The sequence below is a fragment of the Jaculus jaculus genome, chromosome 8, assembly GCF_020740685.1.
Source record: "Jaculus jaculus isolate mJacJac1 chromosome 8, mJacJac1.mat.Y.cur, whole genome shotgun sequence".
In the NCBI taxonomy this organism is placed as follows: domain Eukaryota; kingdom Metazoa; phylum Chordata; class Mammalia; order Rodentia; family Dipodidae; genus Jaculus; species Jaculus jaculus.
This window is the reverse complement of record NC_059109.1, coordinates 42,577,904-42,604,574: the sequence shown is the minus strand read 5'-3', so window position 1 is coordinate 42,604,574 and position 26,671 is coordinate 42,577,904. Positions and strand designations below refer to the sequence as shown.

The following is a 26,671-nucleotide window of genomic DNA, read 5'->3' as shown; positions in this document are numbered from 1 at the left end:
GAGCCTCGAACCGGGGTCCTTAGGCTTCATAGGCAAGCGCTTAACCGCTAAGCCATCTCTCCAGCCCCTTAATTAATTTTTTAAAAAATTTTTACTAACATTTTCCATGATTATAAAAAAAAGTAAGCAACTGGTAGTCATAAGGTACTTTGATTGCCAAGTTCTAGTGATTCCTTCCATCTACCCATCTGGCCTGCTGATCAGACTTGATAATCTGACTTGATAAAAAAAAATGATAAAAATATCCATCTGGCCTGCTAATAAGACTTGATACCCACTCCCCTATTGCCCACCATTTTGCATAATCACTGTCAGAGGGACCTCACTAGTATAGTACTGACTTTCTGTATTCATTTTCTCAGCCTTGGTTAGTCCTACCTTGCAGGTAGTGTGGGCATTAGGATGATGGATGCTGGCTCCGTTTGGGGCTCTGAAATTTGGATATCAGAACTCAGTTTAGCTTTCTTCTCACTGTGCAATTGTGAGAAGATTACTTAAACTCTTAAAGTCTCTGTTTCCACATCTGTCAAATGGGAATATTTATAGATCCTTCTTCAAGGGTCTGTTGTGTGGATTAAATAAAATACTATATCTACATATGTGGTGCAGGGCTGTGCCCTGCAAATAGTAACTTTATCATAATTGTTTGAGGTGGATTTAATTGATTGTCTTTTAGTGTACTTATGGAATTAAAAAAAAATTATCTGGCTTCTGATGCGATTAAGTTGCTTTTAGCTATTTCTCTAGAATTATAAAAGCATAAGGATGAAACGGTAGAGCTTGGTCAGCAAGCTGCCTTTCAAGCATGAGGCTTTGAATTCAATCCCCAAAACCTATGTAAAATGAGCCTAGCACTGGGGAGGTGGAGACAGCTGGCTTCCTGGGTTCACAGGCCAACAAGCTTAATTGGTTAGCTCCAGGTCAATGAGAGAACCTGTCTCAAAAAAGGTAGCCTCTGGTCGGGTGTTGTGGTGCATACCTTTAATTCCAGCACTTTGGAGGCAGAAATAGGATTGCTGTGAGTTTGAGGCCAGCCTAAGACTACATAGTGAATTCCAGGTTAGAGCGAGACCCTACCTCAAACACACACACACACACACACACACACACACACACACACACACACACCTAGGGAACAAAAAAAGTAGCCTCATCATGGAATGAACATGTTACCCAGACTAAGCATCCGCAGGACATGGTGACCAAAGGACTTGACACCTGGCCATAGTAAGAACTTGCTTGGGACTGGAGAGATGGTTCAGCAGTTAAGGTGCTTGCCGGTAATGCATTACTCTGATGTTAAGAATTGATGATTAACCTTCTTATTATAGGCTAAGCTGTATCCCTCACAAAATACATATTGAAGTTCTAACTCCTGGTATCTATGAATGTGACGAAATTTGCAAGTAGGGTCTCTACAGATACAATGAAATGAAGATGAAGTCATAGTTGGTTAGTGCTGTGGTTTAAGTGTGGATAGTGTTTCCCAGAGGCCCATGTGCTGAAAATTTGTGCCCTTGGCAGTGCTGTTGGGAGGTGATGCAATCATTCAGGGCACAGTGGAAGGCCCTTAGGTCGTGGTGGGCACACCCTCAAAAGGAATTCTGGGACTTTGTTCTCTTCCCCTTCTGGTCTTTGCTCTGCCTCCTGGCATGTGTACTAACTACCATGTACTCTCACAGAGATGTGTCACCCTCACTTGTTGCCCAAAGGCATGAGGAAGTCTTGGACTGGAGCCTCTAGGATCACGAGCCAAAATAAACCCTTTCTCTATATAAGTTAATTGCTTCAGGTAGGTTTTAACATGAAGGTAACTAATAAAGTTAGGGTGAGGCCTGTTCTGATATGACTAGCGTCCTTATAGGAATAGGAGAGACACAGAGACACACGAGGAAAATGCAGGCTGAGGGTAGAAGCCGGCTGGCATGCTGCTACACAGTAGAGCCCACATGCCAAGGAGGAGCGAGGATGGCTGGAAACAGCGGCAGCTAAGAGAAAGGCATGGGCAGATTCTCTCCTGGAGCCTTTGGAGAAAACATGTCTCTTTGGACACCCTGACTTCAGACTTCTAGCCTGCAGAATCGTGAGATGCTAAATTTCTAATTTAAATTTTTATGTAATGTTTTAATGTATTATTTAATGCATTATTTATTTATTTATTTATTTGAGAGAGAGAGAAAGAGGGAGAGAGAGAGAGAGAGAATGGACACACCTGGGCCTCCAGCCACTGCAAACAAACTCCAGACACATGCGCCTCCTTGTGCATCCGGCTAATGGGGGTCCTGGGGAATCAAGCTGTGTTCCCTACACTTCACAGGCAAATGCTAAGCTGTTTCCCCAGCCCTAATGTAAACATTTGAAAGTTTGTTTATGTGTGTACGTATGGGTGACTGTGTGGCATGGCATGCATGTAGAGGTCAAGAGACAATTTTGAGGCGTTAGTCTCTCCCTTCACTGTGAGACAAGGCCTGTCTTGTTTTGTCCCTGGGAAAGACTGACCAGCTGTCTCGTGACCTTCAGGATTCTCCTGACTTCATCTTCCATTGCCTCGGACACCGTGGGATGACAGACACATGCACCACTTTATGTCTACTTTATGCCAGTGCTGGGGATCTGAACTCAGGTCATAAAGCTTGCAGGCCAGGTGCCTTTAACCACTGAGCTATTCTCCAAGCTCAATTTCTAGGTTTTTTAAAAAAAAAAACATTTTATTTTATTGAGAGAGAGAGAATTGGAGCGCCAGGGCCTCAGCCACTGAAATTGAACTCCAGATGCTTGTGCCACCTAGTGGCCATGTTCAACCTTGCACTTGCCTCACCTTTGTGCATCTGGCTTATGTGGGATCTGGCAAGTAAAACATGGGTCCTTAGGTTATGCAATCAAGCGTCTTAACCACTAAGCCATCTCTCCAGTCCCCAAATTCTAGTTTTTAAGCCACCTAGTTCATAGTACTTTGTTACCGAAACTACAGGACACTAATACATCTTCCATTCTTTTGATAAGAAACTGAGGATTTTGTGTGACTGCAATCCCTAGCCTGTAGAGAGGGAGAAGGGCCAAAATAGAGAGAAAAACAAGATGAGAGATAGACCAGTATGAAATGAGTTCTGGTATCATTGAGCCCCATTTCTAGTCTATGACCTGCTTCCCACAGCAGTTCCTTATTGTGCAGCCCATTACCTGCCCAGAGCTTTCCAGCCTGGGCACCAAGGGCAGCAGGGTTAAAATTATCCTGTGATACTGGTTCCTTCACCCCGGAAGTCAGGCTGGGATGGGGTCAGCAGCCTTCCTCCAACTACAACCATAGTCAATTCAATTTAAGATTGCCCCTGTGGTCTCTTATATATGTGATCACTGTCTATGCATGCCAAGAGTTGGGAAGCACCAACTTATGAACCCATGGTTTCTGGTTTTGCTGACAGTATTTTGACATGAATTTATGTCATTTGCATGTGAAAACATTCGAGTTTATTTGGTATCACTAACTAAATCTGTTATGCATTTGAAGAATGCCTGCTAAAAATTATTTCGTTTACATTTAAAGGACAGTAATATATGTAGGTAAGGCTGTGGAACAGCTGAAAGCCTGGCCCATTATTAGCAGGGATATAAAATAGTGCAAGTCTTTTGGAAAACCATCTGGTTGTTACTGTGAAATTACCAACTATTTAACTGCTAACTATGTGCTCAAGAGAACTGAAGGGATAACGCCCACCAGAAAAGGCTCATCCAAAAGTTTATGGCTGTGCGTGTCAAGCCATGGTTCCTTCTAAGTGGGGAGTGAGAAATGCCCAGGGGAAAGGTGTGAACCTCTCTCCCTGTGTATTGGATCAACCTGGGGGAGGGCTGTGTACGTGCACATGAAAACACCCAGTGGGACACTTACAACCGGCATACTGTACTTTTAGGTGTGTGTTATTATGGAAACAAAAAAAAAATATTAGCAAACAAACAGAATTTAAAAATTGGAGGCAGGAAAGATGGTTTGGCAATTAAGAATGCTTCCTGTGCAAGCGCAAGAGCCTGAAGAGGACCCTGAGAGATGGCTGGAGCTCATTTCTCAGGACAAACATAAATAACTGGGGATTGCCACACATGTCTTTAATCCCAGTCCCAAAGGGGAGAGGGGAGCAGAGAATTGCCCAAGCTTATGAAAAAATAGTCAACTCCAAAATCTGTAAGATACTCCAGCTCAAGAAAGAACAAGCAGAAGAAGGGGACACCCAACCGTCCCTTCCAGCCTCCACAAGCAAGGGCACCCCCCACGGGTATGTGCACAGGGTGTCGCATGGCACATTTACATGCACACAGAACGCACACACACAGCTCTTACTTAATCTGTCTTCCCCCTCCACCAAATTACATTACTATTTTCTTTTCTGGTATGTTTAAAACATTATTACAGTGTTTTTACTTTTCTTTTCTTTCTTTCTTTCTTTTTTTTTTTTGTTGTTTTTTGGTTTTTGGTTTGTTTTTTTTTCAAGATAGGATCTCACTCTACCCCAGGCTGACCTGGAATTCACTCTGTAGTCTCAGGCTGGCCTCGAATCCAATATCCAGCTATCCTCCTACCTCTGCTCCCAAATGCTGGGACTAAAGGCATGCGCCACCATGCCTGGCCTGTTATAGAATTTTTTGTTGTTGTTGTTGTTTTGTTGTTTTTTATCATTAGAGGTAGATAGATAGATAGATAGATAGATAGATAGATAGATAGATAGATAGATAGGGAATGGGTGTGGCAGGGCCTTTAGCCACTACAGATGAACTACAGCCGCATGCACCCCGTCGTGTGCATGTGTGACATTGTGCTCTTGCATCACTGTGCATCTGGCTTACCTGGGACGTGGAGATTTGAACAGGAGCTTTTGGGCTTTGCAGGCAAGCTCCTTAACCACTAAGCCATCTCTCCAGCCCTGTTATAGGTGTTTGTTTGTTTTTTTAATTTATCCATTTTGAGAGAGAGAAAGATAGAGAGAATGGGCATACCAGGGCATCTAGCCACTGCAAACAAACTCCAGATGTGTGCACACCGCTGTGCATCTGGCTTATATGGCACTGGGGAATCAAATCTAGGTCCCTGAGCTTTACAGGCAAATGCCTTAACCACTAAGGCATCCCTACAGCCCACTGTTATAGGTTTTTTTAAAATCCCTAAATACTTAATATCTCTACCACAAGAGGATACTAGATACATGCACACACTCACATATAGACACCATTATCACTATCATAATTCATTCCTAATTGAATCTTCTAATATGTATTCCACATTCTGTTTTCTCAAAAAAAAAAAAGTTTAAACATTTGGTTTGTTGGAATCAGGAGCCAAACCACCACTGCATTTACTTGATGTGTCTTTTTAAAAAATATTTTATTTATTTATTTATTAGAGAGATAGAGAAAGAGGAAGATAGAGAGAGGGAATGGGCACCCCAGGGCCTCCCACCACTGGAAATGAAGTCCAGACACATGTGCCACCTTGGCATCTGGCTTATGTGGGTGCTGGGGAATTCCACCTGGGTCCTTAGGCTTTGCAAGCAAGTGTCTTAAGTGCTAAGCCATCTCTCCAGCCCTGATGTGTCTTACATATCAGTTAAGGCTTACAGTTCCCCTCTCCTTTCCTTCCCTTATGCACCAACTTCCCCCCACCCCAATACCCCATTTGTAGGCTCCCATCAGTCAGCCATTTGTCCTGTGGAAAGTCCCGCGTTCTTCATTTGATTGAAGGCATCCCTTGGTTGCCCTGACTGCGCTCCTTTTGTATCCCTCACATTCATGCCCAAAGTGGTAGCTGGCAGAGGCTGGGTGGATGCTTGCAAGATTGCTAAGCTCTTAAAACAACTGTTACAATATCCCCTGGAAAGGTCATGACTATTTAGAGCCTGTACTCCATTCTTAAGGACCCAATTAAATGTCAAGATAAGTGTTTGTTCAAACTTTACCTATGGTTAGGGGCAATGAAAATGAAACGATGTTATTGCATCTGGGTGGACTCCCCCAGAGGCAACTGGGAGAGGGAGTGCAGAGGTAATAGGGAATCTCTAAGGCACAAACCAAAGTGACTGGGGAAGAGACTTAGTGAATTTCCAACTCTGTGTCTGGGCTGGATCCCTTGAACAAAGAAGAGTTGTTATGATACAGATAGAAATCAATCGAATAGCACCCGAGGCGGGGGGGGGGGGCTCTGATCATTAGCCCTAGGGGAGGGAAGGAAATCTTTACTTCTGCCTATGTTCAGGAAGGGCTGTGAATTAAACGGACACAAGAGAAATTTGGCAAGATGTTTATTCATGTATATGTAAGTTCATAGAGAAGTGTGTCTCAAGGAAATGGTCATAAGTTTAAGCCTTATATGCCCTCCTAAATGCAGAATAAGATCAGTTAGAACACAAATAGGCAAGCAAATGACTTTGAAGAAAGATCAACCACCCTTAGGAGAATCAATGGGTGACATGAAAGTTTGTGACAATGTCTGTTTAGGTGCTTTCTTTTTTTTTTTAATTTTGTTTATTGTTATTTATTTATTTGAAAGTGACAGACAAAGAGAAAGAGGCAGAGAGAGAGAATGGGCATGTCAGGGTCTCCAGCCACTGCAAACAAACTCCAGATGCGTGTGCTCCCTGGTGCATCTGGCTAATGTGGGTCCTGGGAAATTGAGCCTCCAACCAGGGTCCTTAGTCTTCACAGGCAAGCGCTTAACCACTAAGCCATCTCTCCAGCCCATGTTTAGGTGATTTCTTATTCCAGGGCTGATTTTTGGTTGCTCCATACCCCAGGGACATATGAGAGGAGGGCAATGGTGTAGGTGACGGTAGTGTGTTCACTGAAGTTAGATCTTTACGTGGTGTATGGACTTGGCCATTCCATTACGGTTGGATTAATGCTTGGAGAAGTCTATAACCCACTTTTATTAAGTCCAGAATGCAGCCAACCAGGAAGATTCACAGGCATTCAAGTATCCTTAGGTGGTATTGCAGTGCTGCTGGTGGTAAGTGATTGTGGTATTTTCTAAAGCAAAGGCTGGAAGACTAGGTGGTCTGATGAACATTCTGCATTGGTCCAATTTTGTGATAAGTCATTTGAAGTTATATCAAACTGTTTAACTTGGGGTGGAGGGATTGTTAATAGTTAAAGTCACTTGATTACAAAGCCTGATGGCCCAGGTTCAATTCCCTATTGCCCACTTACAGCCAGATGCACAAAGTAGCACATGAGTCTGCAGTTCATTTGCAGTGGCAAGAGGCCCTTGTGTGCCCTTTTCCTCTCTCTCCTTGTAAATAAATAAGTTTTTTTTTTATTTTTATATATTTGCAGAGAGATAAAAGAGAGCAGGGGGGGGGGCAGGGAGAATGCATGTGTGAGGGCCTCTAGACACTGCAAATGAACTTCCGATGCATACACCACTTTGTGCATCTGGCTTTATGTACGTACTGGGAAATTAAACCTGTGTCTTTGGCTTTGCAGGCAAGTGCTTGAACCACACTAAAGAAATCTCTCCATCCCTAAATAAAAATATTTTACAGGGAGCTGGAGAGATTGCTTAGTCGTTCAGGCACTTGCCTGCAAAGCCTAACAACTCAGATTCAGTTCCCCAGTACCCATATAAAGCAAGATGCACAAAGTGGCACATGCATCTGAAGTTCATTTGCAGTGGCTGGAGGCCCTGGTGTGCCCATTCTCTCCTCCTTCTCTCTCTCTCTTCTCTTTTTTTTTTCCCTCTCTCTCTGTGCTTACAAATAAATTAATTAAAATTTAAAAAATTCAAACTTAAAAAATGTTTAACTTCAGCTTCGAGAGCTTTGGGAAAGGGCAGTTTTAGTTTTAAGTGATGGGAGAACACCATAAACATTAATTAACAATAAACTCTAAAATGGAAGTACCCAGCTTCCAAATACTCAAATAAAACTCAAAGATAATGAGCAAGATTAACAATCTAATAATCCACAAGGGTGGTTTTCTATGGAACATAATTTCTTGTTCTGTAATTGCTCCTATTTTGATCAAAGAGCCAATCAAAGCCTAAGTAAGACCATCCTTGCTTACAAAGTAAGTCTGGCCTCATTAAATTTGGCCAGACCATTTTCATAAGTACTTCAAAAATGATAGTTGACTATATAAGTCTTTTACAGTTTACTAGAATCTTTTAAAAAGTCTCAGATCTGACTTTTAAAACCCTCTTGAGAATAGTATACCAAGACCTAAACTTGCTATTAGACTTGTACCTTAGATTTAGGTGAATTCCTCCTTTATTGAGATCCTCAAAATAGCTTAAACTTGTGGCCAACAGACATGTAATTCCAGAACTTGGGAGCCTAATATGGTGGGAAAATAGTGAATGTGAGGCTAGCCTGTGTTACTTAGAAACACGCTGTATAAAAACAAAGCAAAGGGCTGTCGAGTTGGCTTGGTGGTTAAAGCGCTTGCCTGCAAACCCTAAGGACTCATGTTCTACTTTCCAGATCCTACATAAACCAGTTGTATGGTGATTCAAGCATGCAAGGTCACACAGATGCACAAGGGGGCACATGCATCTGGAGTTCCATTGCAGTGGCTGGAGGCCCTGTTGTACCAATTCTCCCTCTCTCTCTCTCCCTCTCTCTCTCTCTCTCACACACACACACCCATACACAAAAAAAAGGCCAGTCTCTTGGTCATCCCTCAAAATAAAAAAAGCAAAAAAATTACACCTATATAAATACAGACACATATACTATACATAGTTAGGGAATATGTATATAGATTGTATGTGAGGTACACAACACACTCACACATGCACAGCTTCCTGGGACTGGCAGAAAGTGATCTTTATCATTCATGTTTAAGGCTGAGAATGTTGTTAACCAAGTACCAGGCTATGTATCTTTCAAGTGAGTTTTATAATCACTGGCTCTATACAGTCACACTTAGCTCTGTAAGGCTGCCTGATCACACTGGACTGTATACATGTCATTACTGAATATGACAAACCAGCCAAAGCTTTGTCTACATAGGCAGTATTTCAAGATGTGTCCTGCTATAGGAGAACAAATACGTACTGAATTACATAAATAATTATATTGGCATGAAAATAAGAATTCCCAATAACGATGACTAAATTTGAAATGGATTTGAGTAAAGAAGAAAAGATGAATTTTTATTTTTGTTTATAAAAGCATAATTGGGCTGCAGATATGGCTTCATGGTTAAGGCACTTGCCTACAAAGCCTAAGGGCCCATATTCGACTCTCCAGGTCCCATGTAAGCCAGTCATACAAGGTGACGCAAGCGTGCAAGGTTGCACGTGCACACAAGGTGGCTCACGTGTCTGGAGTTCGATTGCAGTAGCTGGAAGCCCTGGTGCGCCAATTTTCTCTCTTTCTCTCCCTCTCTCTATCTCATAAAAAATGCAAAAAAGTATAATTTGCTAAATTGCTATGGTAGTTTAAAGAAAAAAAAAGAAGAGAGCTTCTTATGGCTACAAAACAGAGTATCAAAGAACAATGCTAAAAAGAAAGAAAGAAAGAAAGTTGGAAGGGGTGGAGAGATGGATTAGCAGTGAAGGTGCTTGCCTGCGAAATCTAAGAACTCATGTTCGAATCCCCAAGTCCCAGGTAGCCAGATGCAGTGACACAAGCACGCAATGTTGCACATGTGCCACAAGGGGGCGCGCGCGCGCGCGTGTGTGTGTGTGTGTGTGTGTGTGTGTGTGTGTGTGTGTGTGTGGCGTTCCTTGGCAGAGTCTGCAGTTCCTTGGCAGCAGCTGAAGACCCTGGTGCTCCCATTCTCGTATTCTCTCTCTGTGTGTCTCTAAAAAAGAAAGAAAGAAAAGAAAAAAGAACAATGCTCAGGCAAAGGCCATTATCACCATTCTTGGGCTGGAGAGATGGCTTAGCGGTTAAGCGCTTGCCTGTGAAGCCTAAGGACCCCGGTTTGAGGCTCGGTTCCCCAGGTCCCACGTTAGCCAGATGCACAAGGGGGCGCACGCGTCTGGAGTTCGCTTGCAGAGGCTGGAAGCCCTGGCGCGCCCATTCTCTCTCTCTCCCTCTATCTGTCTTTCTCTCTGTGTCTGTCACTCTCAAATAAATAAATAAAAATTTTAAAAAAATTATCATCATTCTTGATCAGTGCATTTAGATCTATGCATTTAATTCTTGTGCTTGGTCTTGGGATAACAGCTTCATGGCTCCATTTTTCCCTCAGTATGCTGACTGAGCCTTAAAGTTACTTATAGGCAGTGACGCTAGACATCTGTACTTCTGAGTGCCTCTCACAGTCCCCTCCACAGGTCTTTGGGAAAGTCCCTTGTGTCAAAGATGAACCATTTGGCCTGCGGCTGATTGCCACTCCAGGGAAAATATCTAAGTAAAACAAAGCTACTTTTGAATAACAAAGTCATAAAATCTTTAAAGATTTGATAGAAGTTCATTATAACATAAGGGGTGAAGGAATTTGGTCCTTTCTGTGATGTATGACATTTATAGATACTAAATGAGCCAGACATGGTGGCACATGCCTTTAATTCCAGCACTCAGAACACTGAGGTAGGAGGATCGCTGTGAGTTTGACCCCAGCCCGAGACTACATAGTGAATTCCAGGTCCGCCTGGGCTACAGCGAGGCCCTACTTTGAAAAACAAACAAAAAATTCAATGTTAAATGAAATTATGGCTGGTCACATTATAGCAGGGCATATTCTAAGGCAAAGGGACATTGATGGCTTTCTAGGAACCTTACATAACTTTTGAAATACTGATGTTAATAACATTTACATAAACATATATAGCATAGGGTGTTTCAGCATCTCTGCCTATTTGACAGTGCTTCCTATGTAAAGTAAAATACCAAATATAAAATACACCTCATTAATTTAATGTCTATCTGCAGTATGAGAGGACACATCTAATATCCCTCTTCATCTCAAAGTTACCCAGGGGACAAGAAGACAGCAGTTAGAATTTGGTTTAAGAAAATTGTCACAGTTTTTAAGAAGTATGAATAATTAAATGAAATCATTGTTTACTTTCTTGGAAGATTTGGCTCTATTAAACAATCAGACGTAAAAATTATTCAGATTAAAGCTGGGAGGCAGAGGTAGGAAGATCACTGAGAGTTCAAGGCCACCCTGAGACTACATAGTGAATTCCAGGTTAGCCTGGGCTACAGTGAAACCCTACCTCAATTTTTAAAAAATTATTCAGATAAGAAGAAAAATTTTGGCTTCTAGGTAGATTACTCAAGGGTAAAGAAATGCATTTGTAATCCATTAATAGCAAGATTCATCTCTTTTTTTAATCTTTTTATTTGTTTATTTACAAGCAGAGAGAGATAGAAGAGATACAGAGAGAATTGTCAGGGGCTCCAACCACTGCAAATGAATGTCAGATGCATGTGCCACTTTGTGCATCTGGCTTCATGTGGGTACTGGGGAATCAAACCCAGGTCATTAGGCTTTTCAGGCAAGTACCTTAACCACTGAGCCATCTCTCCAGCCGCAAGTTTTTAAGAGGGATAGTCCATACTCCAGCTTTGCCTTGAAATACTATTTCATTTTGTGGTTTATGCAAATTCCATGTAATTATTTTCCACAGAGAATAGTCCATTTAAAATTCTTAAACTTGAAGAAAATTCTTTTATTTATTTTTATTGTTGTTTTTTGAGGTTGGGTCTTACTCTAGCCCAGGCTGACCTGGAATTCACTATGGAGTCTCAGGGTGGCCTTGAACTCACGGCGATCCTCCTACCTCTGCCTCCTGAGTGCTGGGATTAAAAGCATGCACCACCATGCCCAGCGAAAATTCATTTTAACCTTGTAATAAATCCTATTCAGTCATAACAAGCTAGACAAGTGAATTCAACTGTGAGCTCAACTGACAAGTGGTCAGCAAAAGAAAAGACAGAATTTTACTCATGTATATATGTGGAAGTTCACAGAAAAATATTACTCAAGGAGCTGAAGAAACAGAGCTAATAGGGGATCAGCACAGAGGTAGAGATAAAAATAGAGATTAAAGTGAAATATTTATTTTGAGAAATGAGCTTCTGTGTCAGAGGCTGAGAAGTCCTACAGTCTGTTGTCTGTAAGCTGGTGTCCTGGCAAAGCCAGTGGTATAATTCAGAGGTTCAAGATGGGACAACCAGGTGTTTGATTTCTGCTGCCGTAACAAATACACAAAGCTGGTTAATTTCATACTTATTTATTTGAGATTCTGTTTTTCTTTTTCTTCCTTCCTTCTTTCCTTTCTTCATTTCTTTCTTTAATTCTCTTTTTCTCTCTCTTTCTCTCTCTTTTGAGGTAAGGTCTTGCTATAACCCAGGCTGACTTGGAATTCTTTATGTTGTTATGTAGTCTCAGGGTGGCCTCGAAGTTATGGTGGTCCTTCTACCTCTTCCTCCCAAGTGCTGAGATTAAAGGTGTGCACCACCACACCTGGCTTCTTGTTCATTTCAGGATGGCCTGGAACCTTCCTCAGAGCCCAGATTGGACTTCACAGCAATCTTTGAGTCAGTCTCACTAGCGCTGGGGTCACAGGCATGAGCCACCATGCCTTGGGCTATCTACAAATGATGGAGATGTATTTCCTTCCAGTTCTGGAGGCTGGGAAGTTGAAGATGAAGGTACCAGCAAGGTTCAGTATCTGAAAAGGGCGCATCTGTGTTTCCAAGATTGCCCTTTGAATGTCATGTCCCCATGGGATAGAAAGGCGGAGGGACCTATCTAGTTCCCATCTGTCCTTTTATGGAGTTGCCATTCCTCTTCATGAGGGAGGAGCTCTCAGAACCAAGTCACTTCCTACAGGCTCGACCTCTGATTACTGTTGTATGAGGACTGGTTTTCAACATGAATTCGAGTAAGCTTCCCAGCAGTACTCACCGGGGTAGCCATGGTACAAGTGGATCGATGTTTCAGCTCCAGCAATGAAGGAGAAGAAAGGGCGAGTCTTGCTGCTTCTGCTTTTTGTTGCACTGAGTCCCTGGGTGGGATGGATGATGTCTGCCTCCAGGGAAGACAACCATGCTTTATCGAGTCCACTGACACATGTTCCTCCCATCTGAAGCCGCCCTCACAGACTCACCTACGAAAAATGTTTAATCAGACATCTTTGCACCCTATGACCAAGTCAAGCTGATCAATAAAGTTGACTATCATAGGGCTTACACTACATCTTAAGAGGAGATCAAAAGAGGGATGAGGGCATTTATTAGGAAAGAAATGACTTAGGGAAGATAATAGACCCTTGGGAAAATAGATGGGCGTAACAATAGCTTTGTGACACTGTATACTTAGATGATGTCCTGACCTGTTCTTATCTGTGGTGACAGGAATTACTCTGGCTTGATTAAAACACTCCAGGGAAAGGGTTGATGATCACTCGATTCTCTAGGAGGCTCTGCTTGTGGGCAGATAAGGACTGTTCAGAAAAAGGATTCCTCACAATGATATATTCTAGGTCCCTTGGCCCTTGCATTTTGCTCTTTTTATCCTTATACAAGAACATCTTACAGATTGGAAAGCTAAGGGTTGGTAAGATTAAGGAATTTGCACAAGGTCACAGAACCAAGAAGTGGGATGCTAAGCTGGGCTTCAGTCCTAGCCCCATGTGATTACAGCCTTGGCTTTCCACACTGCTGTGTTTTGCAAATTGATGTACATTGACCTGGGTGGGTGTATATAGCCTGAAATCAACCTGATAGACTCTCTCTCTCTCTCTCTCTCTCTCTCTCTCTCTCTCTCTCTCTCTCTCTCTCACACACACACACACACACACAAATTCAGACTCTATCACTCTTAGACAAAGCCAATAATATTGAAAAGAAAGAGCAAACAAGACAAAAAGATGATCAGCTGAGAGATTTCTGTGCTACATACAAGTGATGATGACATATTGTCCTTTCTAGGATGTACAGTTTTTAAGAATATATTTATTAGCTGGGCGTGGTGACACACGCCTTTAATCCCAGCACTTGGGAGGCAGAGGTAGGAGAATCACCATGAGTTCGAGGCCACTCTGAGACTACATAGTGAATTCCAGGTCAGCCTGGGCTAGAGCGAGACCCTACCTCAAAAAAATTAAAAAAAAAAAACAACCAAAAAAAAGAATATTTTTATTTATTTATTTGCTAGGGGAGAGATGAGAGAGAGAGGGAGAAATATGTGCACCAAAGTTTCTTGCCACTGCAAATGAATTCTAGGTGCATGTATCACTGTGTGTATCTGGGTTTATGTGGGTATTAGGGAATTGAACCTGGGTGAGCAGGCTTTGCAAGCAAGTACCTTTAACTGCTGAGTCATCTCCCCAGCCTTCGGTGTAAAGTTTTAATTATGGTAATTTTTTTTGGCAGGGGGTTGAGATAGGGTCTCGCTCTCTAGCCCAGGCTGACCTGGAATTCACTATGTAGTCTCAGGGTAGCCTTGAACTCACAGCAATCCTCCAGCCTCTATCTCCTGAGTGCTGGGACTAAAGGCGTGCACCACCACACCTGGATAATGATGGTAATTTTAAAAATAAATTCTTAAAAATAATCTATTTATTTATTTAAGAGAGAGATAAAGGCAGATGGAGAGAGAGAGAATGGGTGCACCAGGGCCTCCAGCCATTGCAAATGAACTCCAGATGCTTGCATTACCTTGGGCATCTGGCTTACGTGGGTACTGGGGAATCTACACTGGGTCCTTAGGCTTCACAGGCAAGCGCCTTAACTACTGAGCCCTCTCTACAGCCCTAAAATCCTTTCTTTAGCAGTTAAAGATGCCAGCTTGCAAGGCCTGCTGACCCAGGTTTGATCCCCCAGTACCCACAAAAAGCCAGATGCGCAAAGTGGTGGGTGTATGCATCTGGAGTTTGTTTGCAATAGCAAGAGGCTCTGGGATGCCCATTTTCATTCTCTTTCTCTCTCTCTCTCTCATCTTGAAGTGGGAAGGAGTAGCTCTGCTCTGCAGCTCCACTCTGCTGAACCTGATTCTTACTTAGAAAACAACAAAGAGTTGTTGTCTGCAAGACAATCAAAAGTCCAGCAGGAGAGAGTAGATAATGCAACAAGCTTTATTGTATGGGACCCATAATTATAGCAAAGGCAGCAATGGGCAGTCATAATCACAAAGAAGTATAGCACTCACTCGGGAATATAGGTGGAAGTTCCTGAAAGTGAGAAAGTCAAAATCAGTGCTGGATTCGGTGGTGGGAGTGTGGGGGTGTGGGGGGGAGGGGGAGTGTAGTATGCTGGAGCTGTCTCTCTACCTATAATTGAAGGTGTCCTAAACTGATTGATTACCTATTAAAAGTTTCGTAGTAACCAGATCTTTTATGGTAAGGAGGGAGCAGAGAGCAAGGCAGGCTGATGGCAGAAGCAGTGATTAACTGCCTTGACTGATCATTGATCGCAATGTTTCTGGCTGAACGCCCAGCGCTCCAACCTGTCCCCAGTCAACCATGTGGTTAGTTTCTCAGTCTCCAAGCCAGTCATTCAGCTTCTATGTTTCTTAACTATATAATTCCCAGAAGCAGGGGATTTCTCCCTCAATCTCTCAAAAATTAAAAACTAAATAAAGTGGGGGAAGTGTGTCAGGAAGATAGTTCAAAGGTTAAAGGTACTTACTTGCACAGCCTTCTGGCCTGGGCTCAATTCTCAGGCTACCCACCTATGATAAAAAAAAAAAAAAAAAATGGGAAGCCATGAGGGGGTAGAACTGTTTTCAGAAATTTCGAAGGTAACATGTTTGGTGTCTAAATAAATGATAAACTCTATTTTGTGCTATTGTAGACTTAAAACTTGTTGGCTTTGATTTTGACCTGTAGCTGAAGACATTAGAAAAGCAAGAAAAACAGTTTTTGTCTCCAACACTTATGGCAGGCACAGCTTAAGTAGTAATAGTATCTGAATTGATCAATTGTCTAAGTGTAATGCATTATGGTCCTGAGAGCTTCTAACACAGTGATGTATAGCTTTATTCAGTACTTAAACATGAAGCCAGGAAAAGTCTCCTGCCTGCTTATTTATTTGCACAAGCAAATGCTATTGAATTTTAATATTACAGTACTTAATTTAATTTTTTTCTCAATTTTATTAAACATTTTCCATGATTATAAAAAATATCCTATGGTAATACTCCCCTCCCCTGTTTTCCCCTTTGAAATTCTCTTCTCCATCACATCCACTCCCCATCTCAATAAGTCTCTCCTCTATTTGGGTGCCATGATCCTTCTATTTTAAGAACTTAGCCCACAACAACAAGCCCATTCAACAAACGAGCTGACAACATGCTTGAAGATGATTATGTAACTTAAAAGTATGCCTGTATAGCCACAGATACATAAAAGGTTAATTGGAAATTGAGCAGACAATAAAACCTTCCTCTACTATTTGAGAGCATTGTAGTTGGGAGCAGTTCTCAGAAATATTTGCAATTGTGTCACTCCACTGACTGATGGGTGAAAAGAGACTTTTAAAATTTATATCACATTAAAATAATGTTGTCTGAGATCTGAAGAAAGTCAGAAAGCAAGACAGGAATGACAGTGGAATTAGGAAGTTTTCCTACTCTTCCGTTAACTTTTACAATCAGCATTTGCCTAACATAAAGGAGTTATTTAGTTTATTTTATTCCACATATTTTTCAGAATTAGTTAGAATATGGCATATGAAAATGGTTTAATATTTTAATCTTCTCTACACAGAAAATTTCTTCTGATTATCTACTGAGTTAGACAATAAAGGAAATATTTAATTTATGAAAGAAGAAAATAAATGGTAGTTACCCATAGATCTTTGTGGTTTCATACACTCCATGCTGGTTCAGTTATCTTAAGTGTAATAGAGCCACTATTCATAGCTGCATCCATAGGAATTATGCTGAGAACAAAATAATAGGCTACAAAACAAAAATAATAAATGATAATATTTTTAACTTTGATTTGTTTGAGTGCATATGCAAATGAACAAGCTTACAACATATATACAACCTAGTCCCACAGCATGTATGTAGATAATTCAGTGTCAACTCATGTGATCAATGAATAATGAGTTTTGTTTCTTCTAAATTTTTGACTAAAAAAATAAAGAATAAAAACCCTAAAAAAAAAAAAAAATGGTGGGGGTGAGGGCCAGAGAGATGGTTCAGTGGTTTAAGGTGCTTGCTTGCAAAATCTGACAGCCTGGGTTGGATTCCCCAGTAACCTCAATGTGGTGCATGTGTCTGAAGTTCGTTTGCAGTGGCCAGAAGTACAGGTGCACCTCTCTCTCTCTCTCTCTCTCCTTAGAAATAAATAATGAGTTATTTTGAAGGAGAAAGGCCAGGTGTGGTGGTGTATGCCTTTAATCCCAGCGCTTGGGAGGCTGAGGTAGGAGGATCACTGTGAGTTCCAGGCCAGTCTGCGACTCATAGTAAGTTCTAGGTCAGCCTGGGTTACAGTGAGACTCTACCTGGAAAAAAAAAAAAAAAAAAGTGGTGAATGGGAGAGAAGAAAGTATTTTCCTGTGGAGGAAACTGGAATTCTCTCTCTTTCTCTCTTTAATTTTCCAAGGTGGAGTCTCACTCTAGCCCAGGCTGACCTGAAATTCACTATGTATTCTCAGCATGGCCTCAAACTCATGGCAATCCTCCTACCTCTGCCTCCTGAGTGCTGGGATTAAAGGCGTGTGCCACCACGCCCAGCACAGAAACTGGAATTCTTTAGGTCAGTAACAAGACAGCAGGAGACAGCCCTGACACATTGTGATATGTTTGTTTACATCACATTAATTTAACTGGAGAGGCCAGGCGGTATTGATTCACAAGTTATTCCCAAATCCAAGACATTGATTAAGGATGCAGATAAATATGGGCTACTTATGAGGGAGCTTTCACCGATTTAAAAAAAAAAAAAAAAGCATAGGTCTTCCACACTGCAATGCCTGCTCAGCCAACTGTGTCAAAAGCAAATATGAAAAGCACTTTTCTTTATAAATATTTCCTTATTCGAAATGTCTTTGATTTATGAAGCTTTGCTTCAGCAATTCCTATTAGTGGATTTTCTTGTAATGTTGAAATGGAAATAGTTTGAATTTGCCAAGCGAAGTAGAAAGACTAGAACTTTAAGTTGGGAACTGGGTGGGTGGCATCCCGGGTGGAGGGAAGGAAGGTGGCTCTGAGTTCACAGAGAAAGCTGTAGTCTACGGGGTCCTCCTTTCTGTCGGGGGTCAGTCAGCCGCTGCCACCCAGCCCACCCCACATATGGCTCATTTTTCAGTCTTCACGAAATTGGCCACCACTGCCCACCAGCCAGGCACAGTTTACTAATACAATACAATCTCTTTTCAAACAAATTTATTTACAAAGAAAAAAATTTTTCTTTTGAAAATTCAAATTCACTTTATTGACTGTTAAAGTTCAATCTCTGTTGCATCTTCCAGCATTCTCTGATACTGTCTTTCTGAGGCTTTTCTACAGTAGACATCATAGAAGGTCTCATGGCCCAAGCGCACATTAATCATAATCCACTCCATCGTTCCTCCCAGGACTAAAATGATGGGCAGGAACCTGTAGATGCCGAATCGCTGCTTCCCAGGGACCCGCTGCAGAACGCGCCTCACCTGGGTCCTGTGCTCAGAGATCCAATCTATGGCAAGGGCCAAGAAAAAGATTTTTTTAAACTTTTTATTCTTTTTAAATTAAACTTAATTTAGTTTATGAGAGAAAGAGAGAATGGGTGCACCAGGGCCTCTAGCCACTGCAAAGAAACTCCAGACTTATGCATCACCTTGTGCATCTGACTTATGTGGGTACTGGGGAATTGAACCTGGGTCCTTAGGCTTTGCAGGCAAGAGCCTTACACACAGCTAAGCCATTTCTTCAGCCCAAGAAAAATATGTTGAAAGAATATATATCATGCCCACTCCCACACATCAGGAAGTTTTCTGTTCTGTTCTTTTCAGTGCTTAAACTAGAGCCTGGGAGCTTTTTTTTTGAGAGAGAGAGATTTATGCCAGGCTTGTCTAAAGTCCAACTGTAGCCAAGGTTAACCTTGAAGTGCTAATCCTCCTGCCTCCACCTCCCTAATGCTGGGATTACCCATAAAGAGGCTTCTGAAGTGCTGGGGATTGTACCTGGGGCTTCCTGCATGCCGGGCAAGTACTCGACCAACTGAGTGTTCCCCAGACCCAGTCTCTCGCGGATGACTTTTTATAATGTGTGTGTTCCCCTCCCACACTGCATCTCATTCTGGACCCCGGAGGACTGAGTCCCTGGCTCAGTGAATGTTACTAACCTCCTGCCTCACGTTTGGCCCTGTGTTCTATAACGGGAGTTTATAGTAAATGCCATGAAAGACCTCTTCCCAAAATTCTAGCATTTTGGCTGGGCGTGGTGGTTGCATGCCTAGTCCCAGCACTCGGGAGGTAGAGGTAGGTGGATTGCCATGAGTTGAAGGCCACCCTAAGATTACATACTGAATTCCAGATCAGCCTGGGTTACAGTGAGACCATACTGCAAAAAAAAAAAAAAAAAAATTCTAACATTTCCCATGACATCTGATCTTAATATCTATGTGTCATTTAGTAGCACATAAATTTCTGTGCTATCTATTAAAATAATTACTAACTAGTATAATAGCTAGCTTGCCACTGCTACATGCTAGGCACTGTGTGAGTGTCTCGTTTTCTTCCTCTCGGCTGTTAGAAGATAGGCTCCACTAATTGCCATAACTATAAATGAAACAGAGGGGTAAGCAGCTTACTCAAAGTCACACAATTCACAAGGGGTAGCTTCAGGATTTAATCCAGGCAGCTTGATTCCCGAGGCACTGTTAAGAAGGTGACTGGTCAGCGAGGGTGGCCTCATGACTCAAAACTCTTCTGCCATCTCTAGAGTGGAACATGCTTGCTACCAGAACCCAAAAGGAAGCTTTCTGGAGCTGGGATACTCTTGACCCTGAGATGCCCCCAGGCCAGGTCCTGCCTGCCAGCCACTCCCCCCATTTGTGGCTTAGTTGTCAACTTCTGTCCACTCCTTCCCTTTCAATGATCAGATCCCACTTTTGGCCACAGTAAAACCCAATTTGAGGGCTGAAGAGATGGCTCGACAGTTAAGGCACTTGCCTGCAAAGCCTAAGGATGCAGGTTCAATTACCCAGTACCCACATAAAGCCAGATGTGCAATGTCGCACATGTAGGTGGAGTTTTTTGTTTGTTTGTTTGTTTTGTTTTTTGCAGTGGCTGGAGACCCTGATGTGTCCATTCTCTCTCTTTCTCAAATAAATAAATAAAATATTTAAAACAACAACAACAACAACGTGTCCAGATCTCTGTCTTGTGGGGCTGAAGACGTAAGTTTCCCCCCCACTTAGTGACAGGATGGAGTCACTCTGAGCAGCTACCCAGTTGGCTTGGTCCCCACAATGCTGTGTTTAGTCCAGCCCAGGCTGGATGGGGAAGCAGATCCCGACAGCAACCATGGCACTCAGTGAGCAACTTCATGTTGCACCCAGTGTCGCCAGGCTACCCAAAGCCCTCTGAAGGGCTGCGCAGTTTGCGGTGTGACAAATAAAGCCTGCCCCGTCAAGAGAGATCAGCATGGTTGGGCTGTTAGCTCAGTAGCCTAAGGAAAGAGACTAAACCCGCCTCACACAGCGCCTATCCTCAGAAGTTTCACTGGCAAGTCTCCATCACTCAGAGGCATAAGGAGTCAAGGCTGCTTCAGGTGGGGGGCACTGTGGCCCCCACCCAGAAGTGGACGAGCATTCTGCTTCCAAGTGCCCAGAGCTGTGCATGTGATGAAGAGTCAGGGTGGTCATAGGATTCCAGGTGAGGATGTTTGAGTTTAGAAAGGGGAGACTCAAGCTGGGCGTGGTGGTGCACGCCTTTAATCCCAGCACTTGGGAGACAGAGGTAGGAGGATCGCCATGAGTTCGAGGCCACCCTGAGACTACATAGTGAATTTCAAGTCAGCCTGGGCCAGAGTGAGACCCTACCTCAAAAAAAAGCTGGGGGGGGGGCAACTGACTCTCTGGGGCCAACTAGGACAACAGCCAGGCAGCAGAGTCATTAAGACCACTCACACCCCTGGGCTCAGTCTGAATCTGGGCAAGAGACTTGTAAGCAAGTTAACCTCTGCGCCCACACTCACTCCTGTAGAGTTCTTGCCTCTCAGATCAGGTGGTGGCTGGGATTTGCTTAGTATCGGCCCCCTCCCGGCTCAGGAAGTGCTTGAGGCCCAGTAGCTGATGAAGATGATGAAGAAGATAAGAGGCAGGAAATGCTGGATGGTGCTGACAGGAGACAGCTGAGAACTGTTCAAGTCACTGCTGGTCTCCACTGTGACTCCCTGTCTACCTGCCCATGTCTGCCTATGGCTTCAGTAATACCACCTCTCACGGTCCTGAGGCCTGGGTGGAGGTAACGTCTGGGAAGCATGCAGAAGATCCAGTGGGCAGATGTACGTGCTCACTAGTGCGGAGTTGTGAATGCTCAGGGCTTAGCTGACACTGAGCATGGAGCATTCCCCAGTAGGCATCAGCTCGTCTAATCATTGGTTCCATCTGACACCACCAACCTGGGTGTGCAGAGTTGAGAAGGAGTGGGGAAGTTGAGAGTGGAAGGTCTTCCTCCTAAAATTAGACAGGAGTGTACATTGTAAGTCACTGCCTCTGGAGAAGCCAAGAGTCCAGTGGAAAGACAGCTTTCAAAGGAATCTCAGGTAGCTCCCGAATGCCAGGCTACCTCAGTAAGAGTGGCTGCTTCTGTGTCCTGACCTGTTGTTCTCTACAGAATGAAAAGAATGCCAATTATTCCTGTTATCTGAGCCAAATACTTTCGGCTTTGATTCCGCCCCCCATAAAAACCTCTGAATAGAGAGCTCTCAGAATACCAAAGAAGGCCTCCATGTGGATTTCTTTTTTTTTTTTAATTATTTATTTATTTATTTGAGAGCGACAGACACAGAGAGAAAGACAGATAGAGGGAGAGAGAGAGAATGGGCGCGCCAGGGCTTCCAGCCTCTGCAAACGAACTCCAGACACGTGCGCCCCCTTGTGCATCTGGCTAACGTGGGACCTGGGGAACCGAGCCTCGAACTGGGGTCCTTAGGCTTCACAGGCAAGCGCGTAACCGCTAAGCCATCTCTCCAGCCCTCCATGTGGATTTCTGAGGGGAGCAAGGCTTGGGAGGGGCACTGTGAGCCAGTTTCTCTTGCCCTAGGAACCTCTGAGCACCCACTCTCTCCTTTTGGGGTTCTGCTTGGAGACCCTTTACTATATTCACTTTTGTGTCCCCATTAAACTTTGCCATACTTAAGAATGAAATGGGGAAAAAAAACAATTCATAAAAGTCTTCCTTGCTCCAGAATTGGGCAATTGGTGCATTTCATTATCCCCCCCTCCCCCATAGCCTCTATTTAAAAGTCAGCAGGAGCCAGGTGTGGTGGTTTATGCCTTTAATCCAAGCATTTGGGAGGCAGAGGTAGGAGGATCACCGAGAGTTTGAGGCCACCCTGACACTACATAGTTAATTTCAGGTCAGCCTGAGCCAGAATGAGACTCTACCTCAAAAAAAAAAACAAGAAAAAAAAAAGTTAGCAGGTGTTTCTAAATGCCTGCCAGGTACTGGCCACTGCACGTTGGCTGGACCAGCTTTAGAATAGATGAACAGGTGTCGGAGAGTGCACTGTTGCATTGAAAGAAGAAAAATTTTATGTCTTAAAACAACTGGCTGCTCACGACTAAGATTCATAACTCCACGTGAAGGGCTGATGACGTCAAAGTCAGAGACCCTGCAAAGGATTTTTTCAGGGTCAGGCTATGGCCAGCACTACGACTTAGCTCAAATGTCAAGATAATCAGAACTATATTCATGGTTGTTTCAGAGAGATGGGAGGGGGGAAGGAAAGAAAAGATGGGTGGAAGTGGTAATTAAAAATCTGTAAGAAAGTACATGCCAAAAGTATCAAATTCAAAATATTTAGCTACCCAGAATTTTGGCGTCAGATTTCATTCCCACATAGCATCCCGCTGTACAGATGCTCCCAAAACACTTGAAGCAAAACTGATATTAATGTGGGATATTTGACGTTGTACCCCATGGACAGGTCCCGTTCTAACATCATTTTTATTGGTCAGCCAGTGTTATATCATAACAGCCTCATTCCAAACAGGCCATGTTAAGTGCTTAGATAACTTAACCTTGAAGAAACATCAAGTGATTTGCTAATGAGCAAACTAAATGTGGCGAATGATTCCCTGGTGGAATTGACAGTGTGTGATGAACTCTAGAAAGGGCCATCAATCAGCCTCAGGGAATGGTTCAGACCCTGACACATCCATCCAGTGTTCATGCAGAGTGGTTGGTGTAAACAGCTGGAATGACAGAAAGCAAGAACTTCCCTGAGCATGCAAGACAGACTAGAAACCACATTGCTTCTGTTCACTAATTAAAGCTCAGCTGATGGCAGTGGTATGGAAGAACTGTGGTGGAGAATTGCTTTGGAGATGTGGGAAACTAGCCCTTGCCATCCAACTTCAGAGTGACCTCTGGGCTGGAGAAATGGCTCAGCAGTTAAGGCACTTGCCTGCGTAGCCTAATGACGCAGGTTGGATTCCCCAAGTACCCACATAAAGCCAGATGCACAAAGTGGTGCGTGTATCAGGAGTTCATTTGCAGTGGCTGGAGATCCTGGTGTACTCATTTATCTCTCTCTCTTTCCTTGCAAATAAATTTTGAAAAAGTGACTTTTACTTCCATTGCTTATCAGAAAGAACCCAAGAGCATCATGGGTATACAATGTACTATAGTCCTCAGAGAAATGCTGTGATGCAGGCACCATTATTACCACCACTTACTGTTGAGGAAGCAGGGCTGGAGGGTTGGAGCCACTTGCCCAGGAACATGGAGAGAAGATAGATTGATTCTATAGCCTTGCTCTCCTACCATGCCCAAGAAGTTCTCTGCTTACAGGAAAATTGGAAAATACATGACTGTATAAAACAGCCTGCTTCCACTATTCACAGAAAACCATATGATGTTTTGCTTTATTTCAGACTCATTTCCATGAATATATAGTTGAGATTACATAATACTTAAGCCGTGGGTTTTGCCTACTTAACATGATACAAGTATCCCTTCATATCAGGAACGTAATTTTTTAAAATTTATTTATTTATGAGAGAAAGAAGGAGGGAGGAAGGGAGGGAGGGAGGGAGAGAGAGAGAAAGAGAGAGAGAGAGAGAGAACGGGCATGCCAAAGCCTCCAGCCACTACAGACAAACTCCAGATGCATGCATCGCCTTGTACATCCAGCTTATGTGGGTACTGGGGAATCGAACCTGTGTCCTTAGGCTTCAGAAGCAAGCACTTTAGCCACTAAGCCACCTCTCCAGCTCAGGAACATAATTTTTAAGGTGAACATGACAGTCTATCCTATGGCTGTGCCATGCCACCTGTTATTGGATATTTAACTTCATTCTGTTTGTTTGTTTTTTTTTCCTACCAACAGTAATAGAAAGGTGGCCACCTCTGAAGGTAATCTCTTGTTTACATTTATTTCATCAGGACAGATATCTGGAAAGGACTGGATAAAGGGAAGAACAGCTTAATGGGGGGAATGCTAGGGGACCTTAAATAAACTACGGTATAGTTTACTTTTGCAAATAGCAAAGGTGAGTGTTTCCTTCCAAGACTGAGATTAAAAAAATCAACATTAACTTAACCGATCATCATTTTGACCAAGAACAGGATGGCCAGCAGATTTGTTTAGTGGTACTTTGGTACTTTTCTTTCCAGTAGGGGGCAGCACAAACACCAACAGACATCCTCTTTGGCTATTGAATTTGACTTTTTTTGTAGCATTTTTGCCGAGCTGGTTTTGTTACAATTTAGCAACAACATTGCCATCAAGTTTACAGGCAGGAGGCAGAAAGGGAAATCTAGTTTGCAAAGATTTATGGCTTTCAGGAATGGGCCGGAAGACTCTTCCAGATGGCAAAGTGCTAGAGATAAAAGGGTCTTTCCCCTGTGGAATTGCACTGGAGTCTAGGAAAGCAGGTCAGGCCAGGAGGAATGGTGTTGGCTGGTGGGGCTGACACTGGCATTCTGTGCCCAGTGAGAGGTGGGCCCAGGGCTCGGAAGTGACCTTATCTTCCCAGGAGGAAGAAGGGAGCTTGAGACTGCTAGCCTGAGTAAGAGTTTTCGAACAGCAGACACAAGGTCAACGACATGGGAAGGGAAGTGCTAATAAATCACAGAGCAATGTGACAAAGGAACTATGTTTGCAAGCCTGGGGGTCGCGCACCATGCGTGACCTCTTAGGACATCTGTGCACACCTGAGTCTACGCAGAATTCCTATAGAAAATTAGTCATGCTGCTTCTCAGTGAGAAGCTGGAGTTTCCAGGGATCTATGACCCCCCCCCTAAAAAAGATCAGAAACAAGTGATCTGTGGACAGTCCTCTCTCCTGAGCCTAACCCATCTGCCTTGTGCCAGGACCCCTCTTGCCCGGCATCGGCACAGAGCATTAGCGGGATGTGATGGTGCCCCTGTGGGGGAGTGTGTGGAGGGCATTACTTGCGGGGGGGGGGGGGGGTAGGTGACAGAACACACAATCAGGAGGACAAGTTCTGCTGCACGGCAGGGGACGGGGAAGGGCTGGGTGACTACTTCTACTTGGAGACAGGCTTTTCTTCCTGAGAGTTCCGTTCCTCTCACACCTGACTCAAAATGCCGCTTCAAAAGGCTGTTGATGGAAGCTGCGTGTTTGGGTTTAGGGCTGGGTTTCTCTTGAGAGCCCGTGGACCACTTAATTACATAGTTTCTTCTAAATAGATGTGTATCACACCACTGTCCATAAAGGCAGAACCCTAAATTCAAACAGACTGTTCTCATTTATATTTTGTTAGATGAAAGCCCGGGTTGGAAATATAGGGCACGGGTCAGGGAGGGACAAACACTTTATCCACTTGACCAAATCATAAATAGTTTTGGCTTTATGGACTGCATGGCTCGCCATGATTACTCAATCTCAGCACCTGTGGTAGCAAGGCAGCTGCTGCAGCCAGTGTACAGGAGAATAGACGTGGCTGCATTCCAATAAAACTTTATTTATAGAAGCAGACAGTATGTCAGTTTCAGGCTGCGGGCCACAATTCGCTGGCAGTTGGCATAAACTATGATAGTTTTGAGAAGAAACTTGGTGTATTGTGTTTGTTCTTAGAGACAGGCTTTAAACGGTTAGTACCAGTTGCCTTGGGGAGAAAAAGGCACCCAGTGGGAAGATGGAGTGATGATTCGTTTTCTCTTTATTCATTCCCCTTTTCTTTGAGGGGAAAGGGGACACATTTCTTCTTTTGTAATTTCTTCTTTGAATTCCTAAAATGACATAATGAAGCCACGGGGATTCCCAGCTGTGCAGAAACATCGCATTCCTATGGAGTAGACAAGTTTTAATTGACTTTAAGGGGGTTTTGTTGACCACAAGCTCCAGAGAACCTGGTCATTGCTAAAAGCCCTACCCAGTTTGAGAGGCTAATTATAAGAGTGTGATTTTTTTTTTTTTTCCTGGTTAATGGGAAGGGGATACAATTCTACTGTTTTCCCCCACCCACCCCATCTAACTCCATCCGAGGATCTCTTTTGGTTTTGAGGTTCTGAGTTGTGAGACAGACATGGACAAAGGGTGATTGCCCAAGCGAGGGAGACCTGCCAAGAGGCATACGCTTAGCCTGGATAGACCTTC

General features: G+C 43.3%; 2 protein-coding genes across 2 annotated transcripts in view; one reads left to right on the top strand and one right to left on the bottom strand.

The window, feature by feature from the left end:
- Positions 1-2,052: 2,052 nt before the first annotated feature.
- Positions 2,053-26,671, top strand: part of Prr5l (proline rich 5 like) — a 151,125-nt gene continuing 126,506 nt past the window's right edge. The window contains exon 1 of the mRNA XM_045157583.1: positions 2,053-2,083. The gene's annotated coding sequence lies outside the window, so the exon portion shown is untranslated. The remainder of the gene's footprint in view (positions 2,084-26,671) is intronic.
- On the bottom strand, positions 18,336-19,074 carry LOC123462844 (small integral membrane protein 4-like). Its single transcript, XM_045156982.1, has 2 exons — positions 19,059-19,074; positions 18,336-18,571 (listed from the first exon to the last, which is right to left on the bottom strand). Exons 1-2 carry the CDS (start codon positions 19,072-19,074, stop codon positions 18,336-18,338), a joined length of 252 nt encoding a protein of 83 aa, XP_045012917.1.